The sequence below is a fragment of the Euprymna scolopes genome, chromosome 14 (assembly GCF_053919585.1).
Source record: "Euprymna scolopes isolate OS-2025 chromosome 14, ASM5391958v1, whole genome shotgun sequence".
In the NCBI taxonomy this organism is placed as follows: Eukaryota; Metazoa; Mollusca; class Cephalopoda; order Sepiida; family Sepiolidae; genus Euprymna; species Euprymna scolopes.
In genome coordinates, this window is record NC_136495.1 from 76,826,312 (window position 1) to 76,848,345 (window position 22,034).

General features: G+C 33.0%; 1 protein-coding gene across 1 annotated transcript in view; it reads right to left on the minus strand.

Moving 5' to 3' along the window:
- Nucleotides 1-22,034, minus strand: part of LOC145293102 (DNA-directed RNA polymerase III subunit RPC1-like) — a 106,161-nt gene that overhangs the window by 81,365 nt on the left and 2,762 nt on the right. Inside the window, exons 2-7 of the mRNA XM_080139478.1 lie at nt 16,810-16,945; nt 14,915-15,064; nt 8,466-8,625; nt 5,373-5,527; nt 2,002-2,055; nt 887-1,008 (exon numbers count right to left, since the gene is read on the minus strand). Coding sequence (XP_079995604.1) covers nt 887-1,008; nt 2,002-2,055; nt 5,373-5,527; nt 8,466-8,625; nt 14,915-15,064; nt 16,810-16,945 — 777 coding nt within the window. The remainder of the gene's footprint in view (nt 1-886; nt 1,009-2,001; nt 2,056-5,372; nt 5,528-8,465; nt 8,626-14,914; nt 15,065-16,809; nt 16,946-22,034) is intronic.

Sequence of the window (22,034 nt, forward strand, 5' to 3'; positions counted from 1 at the left end):
TGTTGGGTAGCAACAACTGGTTAACGAGTTTACACAGAAACTTAAATGTTCACATTCCAACTTGCAGTTGCAACAGACTCCAACCAATTTCGCTCTCCCGAAATCTATGTGAACTGTAGTAACGTGTTATTAAAACCATGTCACAACCGAAAAAAAAAAAAAAAAAATTCTTATTCTCTCCATACGTTCAAAACAAATAGAGCATCATATTCAGTTTAACTTAGTTTTATATGTTAATATGTATCTGACGGCTTTTTAGAAATTGACTTCAAAACTTATCTCTGGCCAGCTTTCTCAGAAGCAGAAGTCTACTTTTTCTGGTTTCCAAAAAGGCAGAGGTCTTATAATGAATTACAAATATGTTCAATACATATTACGTAGGGATTTATTATGCCTTTTACATTTGAGTCAGATGACAAAAAATAGGACAAAGATCTTTAGATTTTTGGTCAGTAGTTTTGTGTGAAGACAAGCATTATCATGATGGAAGATGGCTTTCTTTCTGTTGATTAAAGGTGAGAATATTGCAGAGGCGAAACTGTCATATTCTATTCTTGTGGAATTCAATATGGGGAAACCATGGCAGTATAACGCTCAAAATTGAACTTTGCGATAAAAAAAAAAAAAATAAAAAAAATGTTTTTTCTAAATTATAGAAAAAGCAGAAGTACTCCTTTTCTGGTTTACAAAAAAGCAGAGGTCTTGCATCCCTCCGCAATGAATCCCGGCTATATCCAGTAAATTTATAAATATAAACAAAGCATTGGTAAAGAAACAGAATATTCCACTGTATATTCTTTCATCTTTTCAACGATTCCATACAAATTATATGAAGACTAAAATTTCTGAAATATGTAAAAAAAAAAAAGGGCAGAAAATTACTTACGTGCCAGATTTAAGATCAGAAACCACTGATGGACGGATACAAAGAGGAGGGCACATGATACGGGTTAAAATCAAATCTTTGGGCTTACCAACATCTGGGTTCATCACAAGCAACGGAATATCCTGATTTATAAAAAGGAAAAAGAAACATTTCCCATTATTTCTATCGAAAGACCAAATACTGATTTTTTTTCACATTTGCCTCATTTTCTAACCATAAAATAAATACCGTTGAAATGAGTGGAACAGATGAACAAGTTATTCAGAAAAAAACAAATAAAAAAACAAAACGAATAGACTACTGTTCTTGAGTGTCATTCTTATGTTGCAATGCAATTGCAGATTATTAAATGCTTCTACCTGGTCATGACTGATGGTACAAGAGCATGCTACCCTCATAGATTAAATAAAGGATTCTGTTCAAAATTCTGTGCAGATTCTCGAATTTGACAAAGATTCCCCAAGTTCAACGGAAAGATTCCCACCCCTTCCCCCAGTTCGGCAGAAAGATTCCTCCCCCACCCACAGTTCGACAGAAAGATTACCCCCTTGTCGAACCTAGATATCTATGAACCCTAGTGGCATAGTGGATAAAGTATTTAATAAAACTCAGGAATCCTTTTTGTCAAACTCGGGAATCTGCACAGAATTTTGAATGGAACCCTTTACTTAATTCACAGAGTAGCATGCTCTTGTTCCATCAGCCACGACTGGGTAGAAGTCCGAAGCAATTTTATCTTATATTTTATCCACTATGTCATGAATCCTTGTAAAGTACTTGATAAAATTCAGTTGTAAAATTTGATTTTCTCAGTTGAAAAAATAAAATTACTTTATGAATTTACATGATTTTTGGAATACAATATTTTTGTTTAGTTACGAGTATACCAGAATTTTTTTTCTTTATTTTTTGTTTTTTAATATAAGATGGATTCTAGTTAAGAACCATTTCTCCAGTGTAAATAACTCTTTCTCTTAAAAATATAAACGCGTCCTGCAAAAAGTGATGAGAATGAAGTTGAAGAGAGGTCGATAGAAGAGTTGCTGTCATTAGCCAAGACAAGAAAGAGTTTTGAAGGAGTTCCAAAAGAAAACAAACAATAAAAACCAACTCACTTCTTCGGGGATTCTTTCAAATAATTTTAACACTGTTAAAGGACTGAGGATTTCCTGAAATGAACAGAAAAATATCATTAGAAAAGTATAGTTATCTATTATATAAACAGCAAATGTCTGTATGTACAGCTAAACTTTGAAAAATACACAACAAACATCCAAAAAGTTTAATTTTATTAAATTGGCATAACCTGGATGTACAATACCCTAAAAAAAAAAAAAAAAAAAAAAAAAAAAATCAATTATTTGGGGATCCAGTAGCCATTTATATTATTTAATGTTATCAAGATAGACACATTTTTTATGTTATCTCCTGTTTCACAACTATTAGCTAAAGGGAAGGAACTAATTTTTTTTCACAGATTTTTTTCTCTTACAGCATTTTGAGTTATGTATGTGCGTGCATGTTCAGAGAGAGGAAAGGGTTGGCAAAGAAGAAACAGAAGTGAGTGAGGAGGGAAAAACAGGTGAAGGGAGAAAGAGAATGATAGAAATTGTTACACTCTTGCCCTGGGCAATGCTGGGTAGCTCCACTAGTATAGAACATAGTTAAAAATTTTACTTTAGTTTTTAAAGCAAAAGCCATTTTTAACATATTTCGGTGGCACTACCTGTGGTTGTATATTTTTTAAGAATATACTAAGATAATTTTGAAACTACGACAATTTGTTAAGTGTGAAAAGAACCAATTTAATTGCTGTTTTTGCCCATAAATTTAAGTGTGCACTATCAAAAATTAACTAAGTGTTTTTATTTTTTGTATACTAATGAGTCATCACTTATAAAGGCAAAAGGCCACTGGAGGATGAGAACACTGTCTGTCAGTTGGGTGATGACTAATAAGATTGAAAATGAGGAGTAGAATTACCAGAATTTGATTACTGAAGAGAACAGTTCAACAAGTATTTGCTATCACTGGACTTGAAAACAATCATGTTGAAGTCAGATGGGAAGCAGTTCCATGGTATTGTTTCACAGATGGGAAATTCTTAAAAAGAAACTGTTCATGGAAGGTTTGCTTAGTTTTATGTATGTATACAATGGTTATATGCAGATGAGATTTTGCTGTGAATATTTTTACAGGGAGGAGTCAGAGATTGGAGCTCAGTCCCATGAAAATAATAGAGTAGAGAAAGACTAGCAGCATCTTTTTTGTGAGAAAGAGGCTGTAAGGAAAAGGAGATTTAAAGTCGATTTTGCATTTTGTCAAAAACCAGAAAGGGTGCTTTACAATTGCAGTACATTATCGTAGGATTTGGCATCGACCGCTAGTGTCTTCCCCTTAGCGTATAAGAAGGGTCTGCAATCGAATAGGTCCCGCACTACCAGCCAAACTCCAACCTTTGATCCATCGTCGCAATGTTGCATCCCTGTGCTATTTTACAAGTACTTTCATGGAATGTGATTTGACTAATTCATATCACTAGTGTCCTCTTAATGTGACCCCTGACTAGCCCGTCAAGTAACCAACTCCTACTCCTTCACTTTATGACTCCATATGTCTGAAAGCTTTCTTTTTTGATAGTTTCTTTGCTCAAACTGCTAGACTTTAGAATTCCCTTCCTGTTTCCCCGCTTTCCTAAATAAACTAACATGCAAAAGTTTAAATGTAATGTGAACAAACATCTCGCTGCTCAACTCCCTACTTAGAGTGTCCCTGTAGACATGGTATCTAATTCACAGCTACTTCTTGCATATCAGTAGCATTGTGCCTTGCTTGGGGATAAATATGAATAAAAAAAAAAATTTTTTTTAAAGGATTATGTTGGGGTGAGATACTTTCTGGAGCTATCATCATATCGTACAATTCTGAAGATTCTATTATTAGCAATGGTTTTCCCAATATTTTTTCTAATTAGAATTGTTTCTAGAAAGACATTGGGGGTTACGGGAAGGACCACATGAAGGTTGCCAACATCCTAAGTGAAAGTGATTTTTGTGGAACAAACTGGATTCGAACTTGGGACACCCAGATTGTCAGTCCATGTCGTAAACCACTAGACCACCATCATCTTCCTGGAGTGGTAGAATGATGCAGGCATGTTTTCAGGGACTTTAACAACAGATTTGAATCTTCTATTTCAGGTTTGGAGTGAAAACAAGGAGTTAAAAAAATATATAAATTCTGTGTTTTTAGTTTGTTTTATAATTGAAGAGTTATTTTCAGAATAAAATGAAAATGAATATCCGTAAGATGTGACTATTCAAGCAGCACTTGTAGCGAAAAAAATTTTGTTCAAAACGCAAAGATGATGCTATAGTTACATGTTAGGGACCCAATATTAATAGCAATTAAGTCAGCTAGTACAAAGCTTGACATGGGCACATTAAGTACATGTCATGATGATCCAAATCTGCAAAACAGAATCATTCCTAGGGGTGAATCAAAAATAAGTGATGTAAAGTCAAAGGAAGAGTCAACAGGTCAATCGGTGTACACACAACATGAGAGGAAAGCGAGATGGTGATATAGTTTGGGGTTGAGAGAAAAATGGGGATTTTCTAGTCTGTGGAAGATATGGAAGGGCCAGAATTATACAAAATGCATAATTCTGGACCTTTTCCTCTTCTAACGAGAAGCATTTAGCTTCAAAATGTCATGGCCTAAAAAGATTTTTTTTTTTCTTAGTTTTTCCTTTTACTTATTGTTCTGATAATATAATAAAGTTATATATAATGTTTATTCCTCATCGTTCATTTAATATATATATGAAGTTATACATTTTGATTTTACCGTCACTGGATTATTTATCTTCCACCAGACTATCCATTCATGTGTAATCACCTTTTTCTTCACCATATTCCCTCTGCTTCACTTTTTTTGTAAGCAAGATCTTTGAGTTACTTGTTGTTTCATCAAATACTTTTGCATGCAAAATCCGATCCCGCATTTTGCTAACTCCTACCCTCTGATGAGAAGGAAAGTATTTCTTCGAAACTCCACGGATTAAGGACTATCCACTTATCTAGTGTTTCCTTTTCAGATTAAATATGTTTTTAACTCATTTCAAAGTGTTTTGTAACATGTTTTATTAACTGTTTGCTCGTGTATATATATATATATATGATATCTCCTACATTAGAACCTATTTTCGTTTTGTACTATTCTTTACCCCTATTCATATAATTATTCTATTTCGAATTATTTTGCCTATATTGAAATTCACGATATAACAAGAAGAAACTTAGAAAAAGAAATATTATATATCTTACATTGAAAATCCAGTGCTAGAAAACTTAAAATATTAAAACAATTGCTTCAAAAGTTAAATTATCTAAAAAGGTTCTAAAATTATTTTGCTCACGTTTATTTTTCTTTATATTTTAGATATTTTAAAATAAAACATAACAGTGCCTTTCAAAATGCTCACCTGTGTTTTAGTCAGTAAACCTTCTAATTCTTTATTATTTTGCTTGGAAGCTTCAAATGAGCCAAGAAATTCCGTAATCACAGGATCCTTGTCCTTTCGTGGAGTCTTGTATTTGTCATGGACAATTTTCAACATACCAATCTTCTTTGTCATACCTGGAAAATGGGTATGTAAACATAGAAATAATTATTATTACTTCTTTTTAACAATTTTTAAGATATTTTCGTACTTGTTTAGTTTAGACAAAACATTAAAAAATGAAAATATTGAAAAAAAAAATTGTACCTACTTGTTATGGAATAAAATTTTAATACGAAAAAAAAAACACAATTTAATCAACCTGAAGAGACGTAGCGAGCCTGTCATTGTTCTATCGTTACTTCCATGGCAGGTGCTCGTCTGAGCTCCATTCTCTGGTCTCCCCTCGCCAATCTTTCTCAAAAAACACCCAACTAGCTGAAACCACCATCAATAATTTTCCCCACTCCCTATCTTTGCCTAAATCAAAACATAGATACCATGAACAAAGCTTCTTTCTTAGAACTGCACACCTGTGGAACTCTGTTTCGCTTGCCTGTTTCCCTCCCGACTTCAACCTGGATGTCTTTTTAAGTCCAACACAAACAAATTCCTGATGAACCTCCCCCCCCCACCTAAGTAATGACACCTTACCAATTCTCCAATACTATTGCTACACTATCCCTTTGATTACTGTATACGCAATAACCCTTATCCCTGATTGGCCATTGGGCATTGATAAGTGGTGAACTCCATGTAAAAAAAAAAAAAAAGTTTTTTTTTTCCAGGACAAAATCAAATTTTAATGAGGTCGATTGTGTTACATCCATCTTGCCTATTTTTCGGATGAGGAGGAGGTGCCTTTAAATGAAAAAAGGATTAACAAAGGGCAAAATGAAAACAGGATTAAGAAAGGACAGAGAAACTTTGTAAAATAAGTGAAAAAAACTAAAATATTTATCAAAGTATTTTTTCTGCCTATGTTTCAAAACAATCCCGTCAAATTTTGACAAACTTTAAGCAGTGATTGGAGTTATTTCCCCTGGTGCTTCCCTCCTTGTCCGAGAAATACGCAAGATGGATGCAACACGATCAATCTCATAACATTTGATTTTCCTCTGTAAAAAAACTGCTTGATCAAATTAAGTGATGTTTTTAATGAAAACTTTATTCCATAACGAGTACAGACAATATAATTTTTTTCTTCAATATTTTAATTTTTTAAGGTCTTGATAAACTAAACAAGTACAGATATTTGAAATAATTTGGTACTTGTACAGTTTAATCAAGGCATTAAAAAAATGAAAATATCAAAAAAAGTTTAAATTGTACACATCCGTTATGCAATGAAGTTCTCCGAAAAAAAAAAAAAATTTCACTTTAATTTCATCAAGTAGACTGTTTTTTTTTTACAGCAAAAAAAATGCTATGATACCAAGCAAAAGATTCGATTTTTAGGAAGAAAATCTAGTATTAAAAGATGGGGAGGAAGTGTTGGCGCTTTAAATTGAGTTATCCCCCCTTCCGTGGCATGTTAAAAAGATTCCAATATGTCTACCTTCAGCGAGCTGTCATAAAAACATGTTTTTCCGCTGTAAAAAAACCCCCAAAAACTACTCAATCAAATTAACTGAAATTTTTTTTCAGAGATCTTCAATCGAAAACAGATACATACAATATAACCTTTTTCTGATATTTTCATTTTTTAATGCCTGGATTAAACTGTACAAGTGCCAATAATTCATATCTTGTCCAAATAGTGGATACATAAGCAAAACAAAATTATCAGTTACAGTTTTTTTGTTTTTTTTGCTTTTATTTTCTGTTTAGTTAATGTATATCCAGGAAAAGTCCCTTCTGATTAATGTATATGCAATTCTGTAACATTGCAGTTAAAAAGGAAATAAATAAAAACCTGGGTTGGCATTTTCTTTTTTTTACAAAACGTTTTTATTACAGTTACTTTTGGCACCACTTAAAAATTCTCTCACTGTCACCTGTCAATTTTAGCCTGGCACTTGTTTCTCTTTCTTCCGACTGCATGCTAGGTCCAGCTGGCCCATTCTCATCTTCAACTTTACACATCCATTTTCTTTGATGCTGACTGCGTTTTCTCCTTGAGCACGTGGTGCATTTTTTCTTCTTTTTTTCTTCTTGCAAACACTTCCTAATTTGCATATGCCTTTTTTTTTTTCGGCTGCTGCTAATCTCTCAGCAGCAAGCTATCCTTTGCCGCTGCTGAAACTTTCCCATACGCTCATATGCACTATTACAATTCGAGTTTAATTTTAAAACTTTACATAAAAAACAGTCTTTATTTTGAAACTTTTTTTTCAAAATGGTTTTATTTTTAATCAAAATATATATTTTTACTAAAAATTTCTTTGAAATTTGTTTTTTTCTGAATAGTTTTACCTATAATAAAAAAATATATTTTAAGTTTATAATAAAAAAAAAAAAATCATTTTCACTTTTAATATCTGGTAACATAAATGACGGGTGTATCAAAACTAATGCCTCCTATTTTTTTTATTCCACCCGAACTGATCAGTCATCAATAACAATGCAAATTGCATCGTTATTGATGACTGAATGTTGCAGATATTAACGGTGTGAGACCAAGGAAACAACTGCTATCATGGATGTGCATTGAGAATGGTGCTGTAGAAAAATAAATTCTGAAACAGAAAAGATCGTTAGTTTTAAATGGTACCACTCCCCTCTTTATAGCTCTTCAACTTTTTGATAAAAAAAAAAAAAAAAAAAAAAAAGAAAGCTTTACTATTAGAATTACTGAAAATGCAGGTGTTGATTGATAGGAATGAGATGATGTCACATGTTGGGGGGGGGGGTCAGAACAGAAAGTCGGGTTAGTCTGAGTCCAGAAGTGATACAGGTAAGATGTATCAGATAATACAGATGACCTAAGTAAATGTTGTCTTGAAATTTTGCCCATTTGAGTCTCTCAATACTCATCCTTAAGATTAAATTAAGAAAATTAAGTAAGTAAATAATTTATATGTTCTATCCCCTAATGAGTAACTACAAACAAAATGGCCAAATAAGCATTCTTACCGTTAAAAGAATGACAGTAGGGACATTTATTTACTTTTTTGCAACGGACAAGAATTTTCTTCTTAAAATTTTTGCGCTGTAGATAAGTCATGTTTGGATTGCGTCCAGTTTCAATGAAAGCACTTCTTTCAGCCACTGGGAGCAATATTCGACTGCAGGTCTAAAAATAACAAATGGTAAAAAGAAAAATACATTAGTCATTTTTTATTAATAATCCATATTTTTAATTCATGTGCATGTTTAAGAAACTTTTTTTTCTATAATAAAATATATTAATGTTTGATTATCTTAAAAAATTTAAAGTATTTGTAGTCAGATGGATATACTACAGCATATTGATATAAAATGGAGGTCAGGTGGTTTAGCCATTCAGGTAAAAGAAATAGTTTTCACTCGATAGACAAATAGATTCACTGGTTATCTCTCTATTTCCTCTCCAGAAATGGAAGACATAATTATTTAATTTTTATAAGTTATTTATTTTTGTAAGAATAGAAAACATAAGACAGTTTTTTTTTTATCTAATTATCATATCATTATGCAACCTAGAAGAAATTTTGAGATTATTTTAGGAACTCGTTTCTTGACATCTTTCCTGATTCATTCAGAAGTTTTCTTAAGAAGCAACCGATACTTCTTGCTACATATCCATCCAGATAAGTTCAGCAACATTTTCATTGGTCAAAATGTTTTTTTGTTTGTATTATTTGTATTCTTTGAACTACTGTTCTCATTCTGAGTGTTAGTTTCACAATGTTTCAGTCGATGTAACCTCAGACTTTCTTCAAGTGTATCTTGTTGGATTCAGGAATCTTTCTGTTGAACTTGGGGAATCTGGATAGAATTTTGAACAAAACCCTTTATTTAATCCATGGGGGTAGTCAGCTATGACTGGGTAGAAGTCTTAAGTAATTCATAATTGGGTACTCCTGCAGTATTTTACCCACCGATTTCACGATCTTAGCCGAGCGTTGACGAACGCTTTCGGCGTTAACGCCGACGAAAGCCGAGAATTCGGAGCTACGGTGCAAGAACGCTAAAAGTATGTGAATAGCAACAACATTACAAGGAAAAGATATTACACACACACACAACAAAATGGATAAAATTAATACAAAAAATTTGGATAAAATAAATCACAAACACTTACCGTAAGTGTTTTTAAAGTAAAATAAATTTATTTTGTTGAATATTTTTTTTTTTTTTGGTTCATTTTGTTTTCTGATAGCTTTTTTTTTGGGGGGGGGGGGTTAAGCAACAGTAATAAACACTTCAATGCTTTTTTTTGTTTGTTTGTTTTTAACAAAACGTTATTAAACAGTAACAACAATGTTTTTTTTTGTTTTTTTTTTCAGTAATGTTTGTAGGGGGGGGGACAACAATTACTGTTTATCTTTAGTTCCGACTGGAAGATTTTCTACTGACTGTAGAGGCAAAGTAGGGAGCAAAGGGTTTTCAGAGGATGTGGAAAGAAGCTCCTTCCCAAACCGGGTAGCCTTCCGCGATTTGATTTATTATGGAGACAAAAGGGTTGTGTCCAAATTTTTGTCTCCACATAAATTCGCATAAATATGTTTCCAACAGCTCCCAGTTTTTTGGGTTTTTTTTATCGCTAAATTAAATAGCTGAAATGAAAGGCTGTGTATTTTTACTTTGAACAATAAAATAACTGAAATGAAACGCTATGTGCGTAATTTCAATGAAAATTATTCGTCTGCTGCGCGTTCGTTTGAAGCGCCCTGATTTGCTGATAGAGTATCGTACCGCTCGCCATGTTCCGGCGTTTTCCGACGGATGTCGATCAACGCTCGGCTAAGATCGTGAAATCGGTGGGTAAAATACTGCAGGAGTACCCATAATTGTATTTTGGGTCACATTATCATGATGGATTGAACCTTCAACCTCTTGAAGAGTAACTTACAACAAAATTTTACAATGTACTTTACCCATTACACTCCAAGTTCAACGTTTGAAATTCTGTGTAGATTATTGAGATTAGCAGTAATAACAAAAGAAGGCTGCTCCACATTTTTTTTCTCTCTCACTTTCTTTTTTGTTTCTCTCTGGCTTTCGTTCTCCCACTTTCTTTGTCTTCTCTTTCCCTTTTTTTCTCTAACTTTTCTCCCTAGATATTTAAATTTTCATGCTAACTTTTCATATTTAAAAGAATTTTGTCCAACTTTTATTTGAAAAATATTTTATTAATTTAGCAACTCTGTGATCCTTCGGGTCATGGGTCATCTATAATCAATTTTAATGAATGTTATTCCTTATGATAACATAGATCTTCTCAGTATCTTTAACCAAGTGATGGAAGAATATCCCTCACATATTGGCTACATGAATGCTATGTATGCCAGAAACATTCACCATAAGTAGGTTTGAACCGCCTTCCCCCAAAAGGAGGAAGCTTCTTGGAAATATCAAGTTCACAAATAGTCCACAGTCGTATGTATATCTCGATTAGGGGAGATGACTTGCGAAAATATTGGCGAAAAAAGCGACCCCCCTCCCTCCCTGTAGAAAAGTACCCAGTTAAAGGTGAAGATATTAATGTTTTTAGCTAATTTTCGATATTTATCATCTGAAAGGTCGAACTTCAAAACGATACTGATCTTGTAAAAATCAGTCGCCTCTGTCAAAAGTTTTAGGTAGACATGACATGCAAACATACATACATACATTTATATATTGGTAACTCAAATTTTCAACCCAAACCGATTAAAAAGCTTGCCCTATCTCTGAATACCCTTTATGTAAAATTTCAAATGTTTAGACTAGAAATTGTCTGAGTAATTTGGTAGAGACCAAAGCGGTCAATTTTTTTTTTTTTAACTTTGACTCCTATTATGACCCCTTAACATTTGTTTTGGGCTCAAATCAAGTTAAGTTAGATCCATGTCCAAAGAACGTATATCCAAAATTTCAAGTGTTTGGACCAAAAATTGTCGGAGGAGTTTGGTAGAGTTCTCAAAGGTCAAATCGTTGAACTTTGACCCCTTAACAGCCAAATTTCTGACCGAAAACTGATTACAAAGATTTTCCCAAATCTCAGTACCCTGTATATAAAATTTCGAGTCTGTACACTGAAAATCGACAGAGTTATTGTGTAGAAAAATGGACACACATACTTTCACAGATATATAGATTACTAGCATGGGTGCTTTTTATCTAAGATGAAATACGATGCTTTAACTCGATTATTCATGTGAAGAAAACATTTTGAAAGTGAGTAGAAACACTTGCTTCTTGAACAGATGAGTTAAGCGGCCTCAGAATGAGTAATTGTTTTTGGGAAAACAATGATTTTCAATTTCAAAAACAGTGACCATTAGCAAGTGGATACTTTCTATTTTACCAAAAAAGATATCTATTTAATTATTAACAGAAAACATTTGTTACTGATTATGTTTTATGGTGAGCCATGGCCTACTATACATATTATTATAGTAAGCCATGAGTGAGCATTTTTTTTTAAAGAAACTATTCCGAAGTAAGATAAGGTTTTATTATGTGTTAATATATGCAGGGATAAACGAAATCTGAAAAAATTTCAAATGGAAGTTATCATTTTTAAATTTTTTTATTGAAACATTTTCATTAATATTACTACTGATAATAATAATATTGATATCAGGCTAACTATTGCCTCTATATAATGAAATAGAAGAATCTCTATCTCAACATATATTCTGGTTTAAAAGTCAATTTAAATAAAGTTGTGTGATCTTTTCTGCCCATGTTTTTTCTACTTAAGTCTGTTGCATGTGTGCCTCCGTAACTCACCTTCTTCCAATTCAACCTCCTTTTATGTGTCAGGTATTATCTCATTTGCCTAGAAACAGTGAGAGTTTGTGTTACTCACACGTGATCGTCAAGTACAAAAGCAATTTTTTTTTTGTTGTTAAGCGACTGAACCCTACAAAACATACAGACACACACACTATTCAAGTTAGGATTTTTCTTACATATATAAAAGGCACCTTTGTGTGTGTGTGTGTATGTGTGTGAGAAAGCAGGAGAGTTTGTTCTCTTATTGACTCGGAAACAGCTGGGTTGATTTTTTTTTTAAATTTCACAAATGTACTTTGTGTCTGGGAGCGTTATTAGATAGGTTTTATTTGGAAATAGCTCCAATAAGTATTGATAATTGAAAAAATCTGATTAAAGAAGAAACAGTCTGATATTGACCAAAGCTAACACGCTTATATACATCACAAGTGTATTTGAAAAGTTTAATCATCACATGAGCAGAAGAGCCTGGCGTATAAAATCAACATAATTTCTGTATAATTTTTCATGTGATTTTCACCAACGTGTAAGATTAGGTATATCTTCGAATTATTGAATCCATCTTTATTTCAACTGAATTATGGCATTATATCTATAAAGATTTTTCATTTATTTTAAGCTTTTATTTTCAATAATATACACTGATTAAGTTGGTTTTGTATTCAGTACCACATAAAACGCAATGTCTGACTAATTTTGAATGACCATAATTCCATTACTAATTGAGATACCAAAATAAATTGAATATTTTTGGGTTCTTATTTAGAATTCCCCGTATATTAACAAACAAAAATAAAGGAAACTTTGTATGATGTATGTACCCGTGACAAAGGAAAATATCATATTACAAAAATCATTAAAAGTGATCAAGTAGTTTTGTTTATATTTTTCAATATGAGGGAATTTTGGGTAAGAATCATGCTTTTTATATCTTGCAACAGTTTATATGCATACCTCAAATTTGTTTTGGTGTATAAAAAAGAAATTAGTTTGGGATGATTAAAATTAGGACAATTTTTGGTTCTTCTTTGTTAAAAGAAATTTGAAATATTGAATTTCAAGTAAACTAATGGTATCTACTTAATTGTCATGTAACAGTAATGAATATATCCAAAAATTATGAAAAATGATAAGTTAGAAAATTATTAATGAAAATAGTTTCGAAGACAATTAGCAAAAATTAAGTTTAAAAAAAAGTTTTAATTGTAACAAAAAGGGCAGTAATTCTTTTCTGAAAACTAAAAATCTTTGGCCAATTTAGCAAAACTTAATATTTGCTAATTCTCTTTGAAAACTGTTTTTAATTTTCTACCTTATCGTTTTGTTATTTTTTGATATTTTTATTATTGCAACATGACAGTTAAGTAGATACCATTGGTTTTATTTGAAATTCAATATTTTGATTTTCATTATTATAACAAAGTAAAAAAAAAATGAAAATTAGCATTTATTAACGAAGAATATAATCTTGTTTTCAATTGTTAGAACTTTTTTGTATTCACTTATACAAATATTTATGAAAATCATGTTTATTTTCTAAAAAAAAAAAAAAAAAAAAAGATACAAATTATGAGAATTTATAGAAACAAAAATGTTTTTACAATACTGTAAGTTTGCTTGATTCATTTTGATTCCAATTTAATGTCATTCAAATACCTTTTATATATATATATATATATATATATATATATATATATATATATATATATATATATATATATATATATATATATATATGCACAATATTCTGAACAAAATTTAAAGTTAATAAAAAAATATTGCTAACGTATTTACTTTTTTTTTTTTTTCCAATGGAAAATTTTTTTGAGAATTAAGAAAAAATATGAAAAAGTGCAAAAGTAATATTTATTTACGATTTCTATGCTTAGTTTAAGACAAAATTTTAAAAAGGTTATGCTAAAATTTCAGATTATGAATTGATTTTAAAACACATTTTCTGAATGGTTAATTGGGAAAGGATCAGTGTGCCACATATATCTATATAATTATAAAACTTTGTGGATCATCTGACCGCACTTGCTTGCATCTTGTCTATCAAAAACATTGTTGTCATGAAAACCAAATTGTATTTAATAAAATTAAAACTCCTTTCCACAGTTCAACCATAATGAGTAAAAAAAAAAAAGTTCCATCTTTGCTTGACTTGTAGACATAGTTTCAATCATGAAACTATGTCTTGGTTTCAATTCTAGCTGATGGCACAAAAATCCTTTTTTTTTTTTTACTTTTGAAATCATGACTATATATTGGGTACAATATAATATGAAATAATTGACTCTATAATAATAAATGAAATCTGCGTACATTAAAATATCATATTTAAGCATATTTTACAACCGGGCGCCTCTGGTAGTTTAGCATAAATGTTACCTCTATGGATATTTTTAATTTTGTAGTTTTAAAATGGTAGGAGGAGAAAGGTGAGTTATATTTTGTGAAAAAAACATTGTGAAAAGACAAGGATTAAAAATAATCCTTCTTTTCCAATTTACAAGTCACAAAATTGAAACGAAAATGACCAAAAAAAGAAAAACATTAGATTAACTTTAGAATGAGATAAAATGCTGCTTACACTTATTTTAAGTTTACACCACATAAAAAATGTTTTTAAATGAAAAAAATGTGAAACAATGTACCTTGCAGATCATTTGAAGAATTGTAATAATGGCTCTAAAATATCCAATGTGAAACACAGGAAGTTCCAGATCAATATATCCAAAATGTCCTGTACAATCAGCCAGGCATTTACCACACGTTTCGCAGTTGTTGTCACGTTCACTTGTCCCCTAAGAAACAGAAGACATAACAAATCATTCAATCCAAAAGAAATGAAATATCAACTATAGACTAAAGTATAGATATGCCAATATTTTTCCATAAACTATCGAAATGATACATGTTTTGATTAATCATCCCAACACTAATATATAATTATTTCCAAAGTCAAACAACAGTTATTTTTTTTTTTGTAATTTCTTACTTCAAAAGCACCAAACTATATATATATATATATATATATATATATATATATATGTGAATGTGATCTTGCCATGATATATAGGGGATTTGGACCTATGCAACAAATTTGATTAGCTTAAAAAAAAAAAAAAAAAAAAAAAAAAACCTGTTAAGGGGTCAAAATTTTTAAAAAATTTAAACTTGACAGGTCTAAGTTGACTAATTGTGTCTCTTCTATGCATGCGCAAATATACATTTATACATTAACAATGTTATTTTAAACCTTTTTATATGTGTATAGACTTAGCTCAGATGGTAACGAATAATGCTGGACAGTTAGATGTTTTGGTTTCAATTCTAGCTGATGCCATCAAGTCTTTTTAAAAATTTTTTTTTTTTTTACTTTTGAAATCACTACTATATATTGGGTACAACATAATAATCAAAAGAGTATTGGCTCTTTAATAATAAATAGGAAATCCATATCAATTAAAATATCATATTTAATTGTACTTTAGAGCCGGGCAATGCCATGCGGCCACTACTATATATTGGGTACAATGTAATAATCAATAGATAATTGGCTCTATAATAATAAAAATATCATTAAATATTTTACAATCGAGCAATACCAGGCAGCCTGCTAGTATCCACTATTTATAGTTTTTATTTTATTAAGGTAATCTATGAAAAAAGAAATGCTTTCAGCATCTCAAAATACAGAGGCCAAAAACTTGCCTGCTGATGTTTGCATGACTGGATGACTTTCACCTGCTTCTGACTTAACCGACTGCTGATTTGGCTCTAGAATAAAGTGATGGATCCAGGTTTCATCCACTGTGACATATTGATACAAAAAACTCCTTTTTTGTTGTATTGAAACTGTTGCAAATAATGCTCTGAATCGTCGACACGTTGCCACTTGTGATCACCGACAAATGTTCACACAAAATGGTGAATGCATTGCCTTCTAATATCTTAAACTCCTCTGCAATCTCATACGCCTTGAATTTACGATTAGCTAAAACGAGTTTGTAGACGTCTCCATGGTATTTCCCAGGAGAACTGCCAAATTTGAGCAACCCAAATATTCAGCATCATTAAACACATAACCATAACACAGCAGATCCCAAATAACACTTATCAAGAAATTAATTTGCTTGAATAGTATTTTTACCATCAGAAAGTAACGTTTTATCAACCCATGAAACTCAGATTTTTCCATTATTTTGAAAATTTGCAACAATAGCTTCACTTATTTATAATTTGAAAACTAATGATCAGATTGGGCTATAATGCTGTTTGAAGGATAGTACTTTATAAAATGCATAAATTTTTTTTATTAGTGGCGTCATCTGGTGCGGAACTTATTGAGTGATATGTTACAATTCCATCTGATAAATAAAATTTACAATATATAACCATTAATAAAAAAAAATAAAGTAATATATTTACACAAAAAAAAAAAAAGAAAAAATATATCAACACTAATAAAAAGAAAAAAAGAAACGTCCAATTCAATTTTTACAAAATTACGACAAAGAATTGTTTTTCATTTTGTTTCAAATATTACCATCCTATGATCGAGGACTCCATGTGGAACTGGCTTCCGACCTCCGCCCTGGCTGTAGAGATCGTTACAGACAACATGAATGTGTGATGCTTGCTGCATCTGATTTGGACTCATCAGGCCAAAGGTCACGTGGCTACTGAAATATTAAAAAACAAAAATAACATTAATTCAATAAAGTCTGAGCTCCAATCTATGGTACTCCCTTGCTAAACTTTCACATAAAAACACTTGACTAGCTACAAACACTATCCACAGTTTCCTCCACTCACTCTGTGCCTAAATCTAAATGTAGATTCCACGAACAAAGCTTCTTTCCTAGAATATTATTCCATTGGTCTGCTTCCTGGCTGATTACAATATGGTAGCATTTAAGTCCAATGTAAACAAGTTCTTGTTGAGCTGTCCCCTTAAATAATCGAAATTCTACTCAATCTACACCATTAACAATTACTGCACTAACCCCCTATCCCCAAGTAGCCTTTGAGCCTTGATAAATGGTGACTCCCTTGTAAAAATTTTAAAGGATAAAAGAATCTGATCTGATTTGTTTCATGTTTAACAAAGTTGGTCAACTAAGTATATTTTTGTATAAACTCGTCAATGTTTGTGCAACATCTTAGAACCTCTCTTTTTCATTCAGTCATTATCCATGTTGATTGATTTAAAATCAAAAAAGTTACGAGGTGTCTTGCAATAGATTTGGAATCATTTTGTACAAAGACATTAAATTAGACTTTTTAGCCTGTTAAAAACGGGAAAAAGTTATAGACGTTGACCGAGTGATTTATGCAAAATTAATGGTTGAAGATGCTTACATTTATGCTCATTTTTGCATTAGATACTAATCCGTAACTGTGCATATTTGGTTCTTCATAATAAAAGTGAAATTCAAAAATCGAAATGTTGAATTTCAAGTAAAAACGAATGGTGTCTACTCCATTGTCATGTCACAGTAATGAACATATCTAAAAATTACGAAAAACAATAAGGTAGAAAATAAATTATTAATGAAAATAGTTTTCTAAAACAATTAGCAAAAATTAAGTTTTGAAAAAAAAAAATTTTTTTAAATGAAACCAGAGAGTTTGAATCGTAACAAAAGGGAGGTAATTATTTTCTGAAAACTGAAAATCTTCAACCAATTTAGCAAAACTTAATCTCAAAATTTGAAAGATTGGCATTCACTGTTAGAGGAGTTCAAACAGACTGAATGTTCTCTGGCGGGACAATTTTAATCAGGTGCAGATTTGGTGTCTATAGGGGGAAATATGGGACTGAATCGAGTGCAAAATTTAGGTCCCTTGCAGTTGGTACCTTGTTTGCAGGGTTGGACTTTCTGTCCCTGCTGGTCTCATTCCCTTTGCTGAGGTAATCTCTTTTTTTTTTTCAACAGACCCTGTCTCTGTTCCAGGGCATTCTCCTTTGTTTAGTTCAGTAATAGAGAGCAATTTGTTTGCTTTGTCCTGGAAGTCAATTCTACCTATGTAGATCCATGGGTCTTCTCCTTCAACAATGTCAAGAGAGGATTCGAGAATATGTTCAGCATTGAATCATTAGGCATTCAAGACAAAGAGATTTCAAATTATGACCAGGATCAAATCCAATGGTTTCAAAAATCCATAACCTATAAGGATGGAAAATATTGTTCAGTTGCCCTGGAATGCAGATAAACTTGCTCAGGTACCTTCAAATCATGCAACTGCCTTGCACATTTTGGATAAAGTTGTCAGGAGCATAGAGAAACAGGAGTATATGTGTTCCTTCAGCAGAAACAGAAGGGCATCATTAAGGAAATACATATAGTTCCTCAAAAGTTTGAGGATTATATCTGGATACCACATCGACCCATTTTTAAGACAGATCCAGCATCTGGATAAGTTTTAGTTTTTTTCCTAATGAGTCGCTAGTTATCAAGAATAAAACACACACGAGGATAAGAGTTAAGAAAAAAAAAACTAAAACTTATCCAAAAAAGACGCACTTTGTTTGGTGTTATTAAAAACTCCCTCATTAACCCTTATCCTCGTTAAGCTGTGACTCATTAGAAGAAAAAAATTTTTTTTATTTCTACAAATAAACAATGTGCACCTTTTCTGGAGAAGTTTTTTTTTGTTTTTGTTTTTGTTATAGGAAAAGAACCTTATCCTCAAGTGGGTTTTATCCTTGATAAGCTGTGACTTAATTAAAAAAACTTATCACGTTTTTAATTTTACGAGAAAACAAAGATGAGTTTTATTTTTTTTATTTTTTTCCATTTTTCAAAAAAAAAAAAAAAAAAAAAAAAAAAAACCCATCTCAAGTGAATCTCAAGTTTTCAAAAAATGTGAATAAAAACTTGGGTAAATGTGTAGTTTAGCAGCGTAAATTATTTGACAGACAAAAAACCATCTGGCATTAATTGAAATGAATGGCTCTCGTCTTGAGGAGGTCTCATGTTTTGACAAACTTCTAGGCTTGACCTTTACTCCTGATCCGAAATGGAACACATACATTAAATCCGTTGCCAAGGCCACTGGAAAAATGGTGGGATTCTTCTATCGATCCAGTAGATATCTCACTGCTGATGCAATTCTCTATCTATATAAGAGCCAGGTACATCCAAGGATAGAGTACTGTTGCTACATCTGGGTAGAAGCTACTAGAAAGGACATCCTGCCTTGATAGCGTTCAAAATAGACTTCGTACTTCGTAGCCTTGTAGGGGATGTCCTTTTCTCTTCCATGCAACCTCTTTCTCACAGAAGAGATGTTGCGAGTTTTCTCTGCTTTATCGTTATTTTCATGGAAAGTGCTTGACTGAGCTCAAATCTATGATTCTCCCCTCGCCAAATTTTTTTTTTACAAGGTGGTCACCACTTATCAAAGCCCGGAAGCCACTCGGGGATAAGGGTTATTGCGTGTACAGTACATTAGTGTTGAGATTTGATAAAGTGTCTTAAGGGGGCGGTTCATCAGGAATTTGTTTATGTTGGACTTGAAGACATCCAGGTTGTAGTCAGGTGGGAAACAGGCAAACAGAACAGAGTTCCACAGGCATGCACTTCTAAGAAAGAAGCTTCGTTCATGGAATCTACGTTTTGGTTTTGGCACAGATAAAGAGTGGGGAAAATTTTTGACCGTGGTTTCAGCTAGACAGGTGTTTTTCGTGAAAGATTGGCGAGGGGGGACCAGGGATTGGAACTCAGATGAGCACCTGCCATGGAAGTAACGATAAAACAAAGACAGGCTCGCAATGTCTCTCCTGTGAGAGAGAGATTGCAGGGAAGAGAAAAGGGTATCCTCCACTAAGCCACGAAGTCTATTTTGTACACTGTCAAGGCAGAATAGGCTGTTTTTAGCAACTCCTGCCCAGATGTGGCAGCAGTACTCCATACTTGGCTTTTATATAGATAGAGAATTGCATCAGCAGTGAGATATCTTCTGGAGCGGTAGAACGATCCTACCATTTTTCCAGTGATCTTGGCAACAGACTTGATGTACATGTTCCATTTCAGGTTAGGAGTAAAGGTCAAGCCTAGAAGCTTATCAAATCATTGAGCCTCCCCTAGACAAGCGCCATCCATTTCAATTGACACCAGATGAGGATCAGAGCGTTGATGTAAAGATAGGAGCTTGGTTTTAGATGCATTAAAAGTAACCAGCCACCTCCTCCCACACTGTACCACGCGCTCAAGATCAGAGGAGAGAGAATCAGAGAGAACTTTGTCATTTATGGCCTTTGATGTGTTGCCATAGATGGTTGTGTCATCAACATAGATGTCAATGAATGATTTAAGTATGTGTTTTGAGAGATCATTGATGTAGATCAGGAAGAGTTGGGCGCAGGATGGACCCCTGAGGGACTCCAGCATTAATACTGAGGGCCTCTGATTTCTGTCCATCAACCACTACTCTTATGAGCCTATCAGAGAGAAATGATTTAATGATTGAAAAAACATTTCCAGTTATACCGTAGCTGGAAATCTTGTGAAGTAGGCCTTTATGCCATACCTTATCGAAGGTTTTTGATATGTCAAGAGCAATTGCCCTAGAGATTCACTAATCCTATGAGATATAACCGTCAGCACATCTGCTGTAGATCTGGCAGAACGGAAACCATATTGCATGTCACTAAGAAGGTTATTTCTGCTGAGGTGGTTGACTACTTCTCTATTTAAGCGATTTACTTATGACACACAGAAGACTTATTGGTCTGTACTGAGAGGGAGATGACTTATGACCTGAATTCTTAAATACAAGGCATACTGATGAGGTTTTCCAGGGTGTTGGGAAGCACTTCTCCTTAAGGCAATGCTTAAACAGTTTTGTAAGTATGGGGGCAAGTTCTGGTTGAAGCTTTTCAGCACTATAATTGGAATGCCGTCAAAGCCAGTTGCTTTACTGAAATCAAGGTTCTTGATTAGCTTGGTGACCTCACACACATATTTTTATGTTGCATAGCGTGTTGTCTGTTATAGGAGGAAATACGGGGAGTTGATGGCCTTCGTCGTATAGGGTAGAATTAGCTGCAAAGTTCTTTGCAAATAGTTTGGCCTTGTCTGATGCTGACGAGATGACCTCAGGTCCATTGATGATGGTTGGGATAGAACGTACGCTTCTGTTCAGGATCCTGTTTGCTATTTGTTAGAACTGGTGGGAACCAAGCTGCTGCTCAGCTACTTTGGATTTAACGGACTGAGCATATAGCTCTCTTGCATTTTTTATTACTCTATTACAGTGGTTGCTGGAAGTCTTGAAAGCATCTTTTAGTCTCAGTACATCTATTACGTTGGTAGCTATGGAAAAAGTGATTTCTGTGCGCAATGGCAGCAGCACATTCTGGGGAGAACCATGGCTGGTTGTTATGTTTTTGTTGGAATTTTTTGGATGGAATGAATCTGTCTATGCCTAAAATTAACCATTCGATCAGGCCTGATACTATGAAGGACACATCCTTTTTAAACATGGAATGCAGGGGTAGATCAGATATAAATGTACAGAAGCTACCCCAGTCAGCCATAGAGTATTGATATACATTATGGTGGAGAGGTACGTCTGAAGACTTATTGTATTTCATTTTTATCTTAACTGATACAACCAAGTGGTCGGAAGATCCCAGAGGAGACAGAACGCAACATGAGCATAGCTCAGGGGAAGTTGTGAGAAGAAGGTCTAGAAGGCTAGCGTACTGACCGGAAGTATCGGGCACATGGGTGGGTTTGCGAACAATCTGGGTGAGGTCATAGG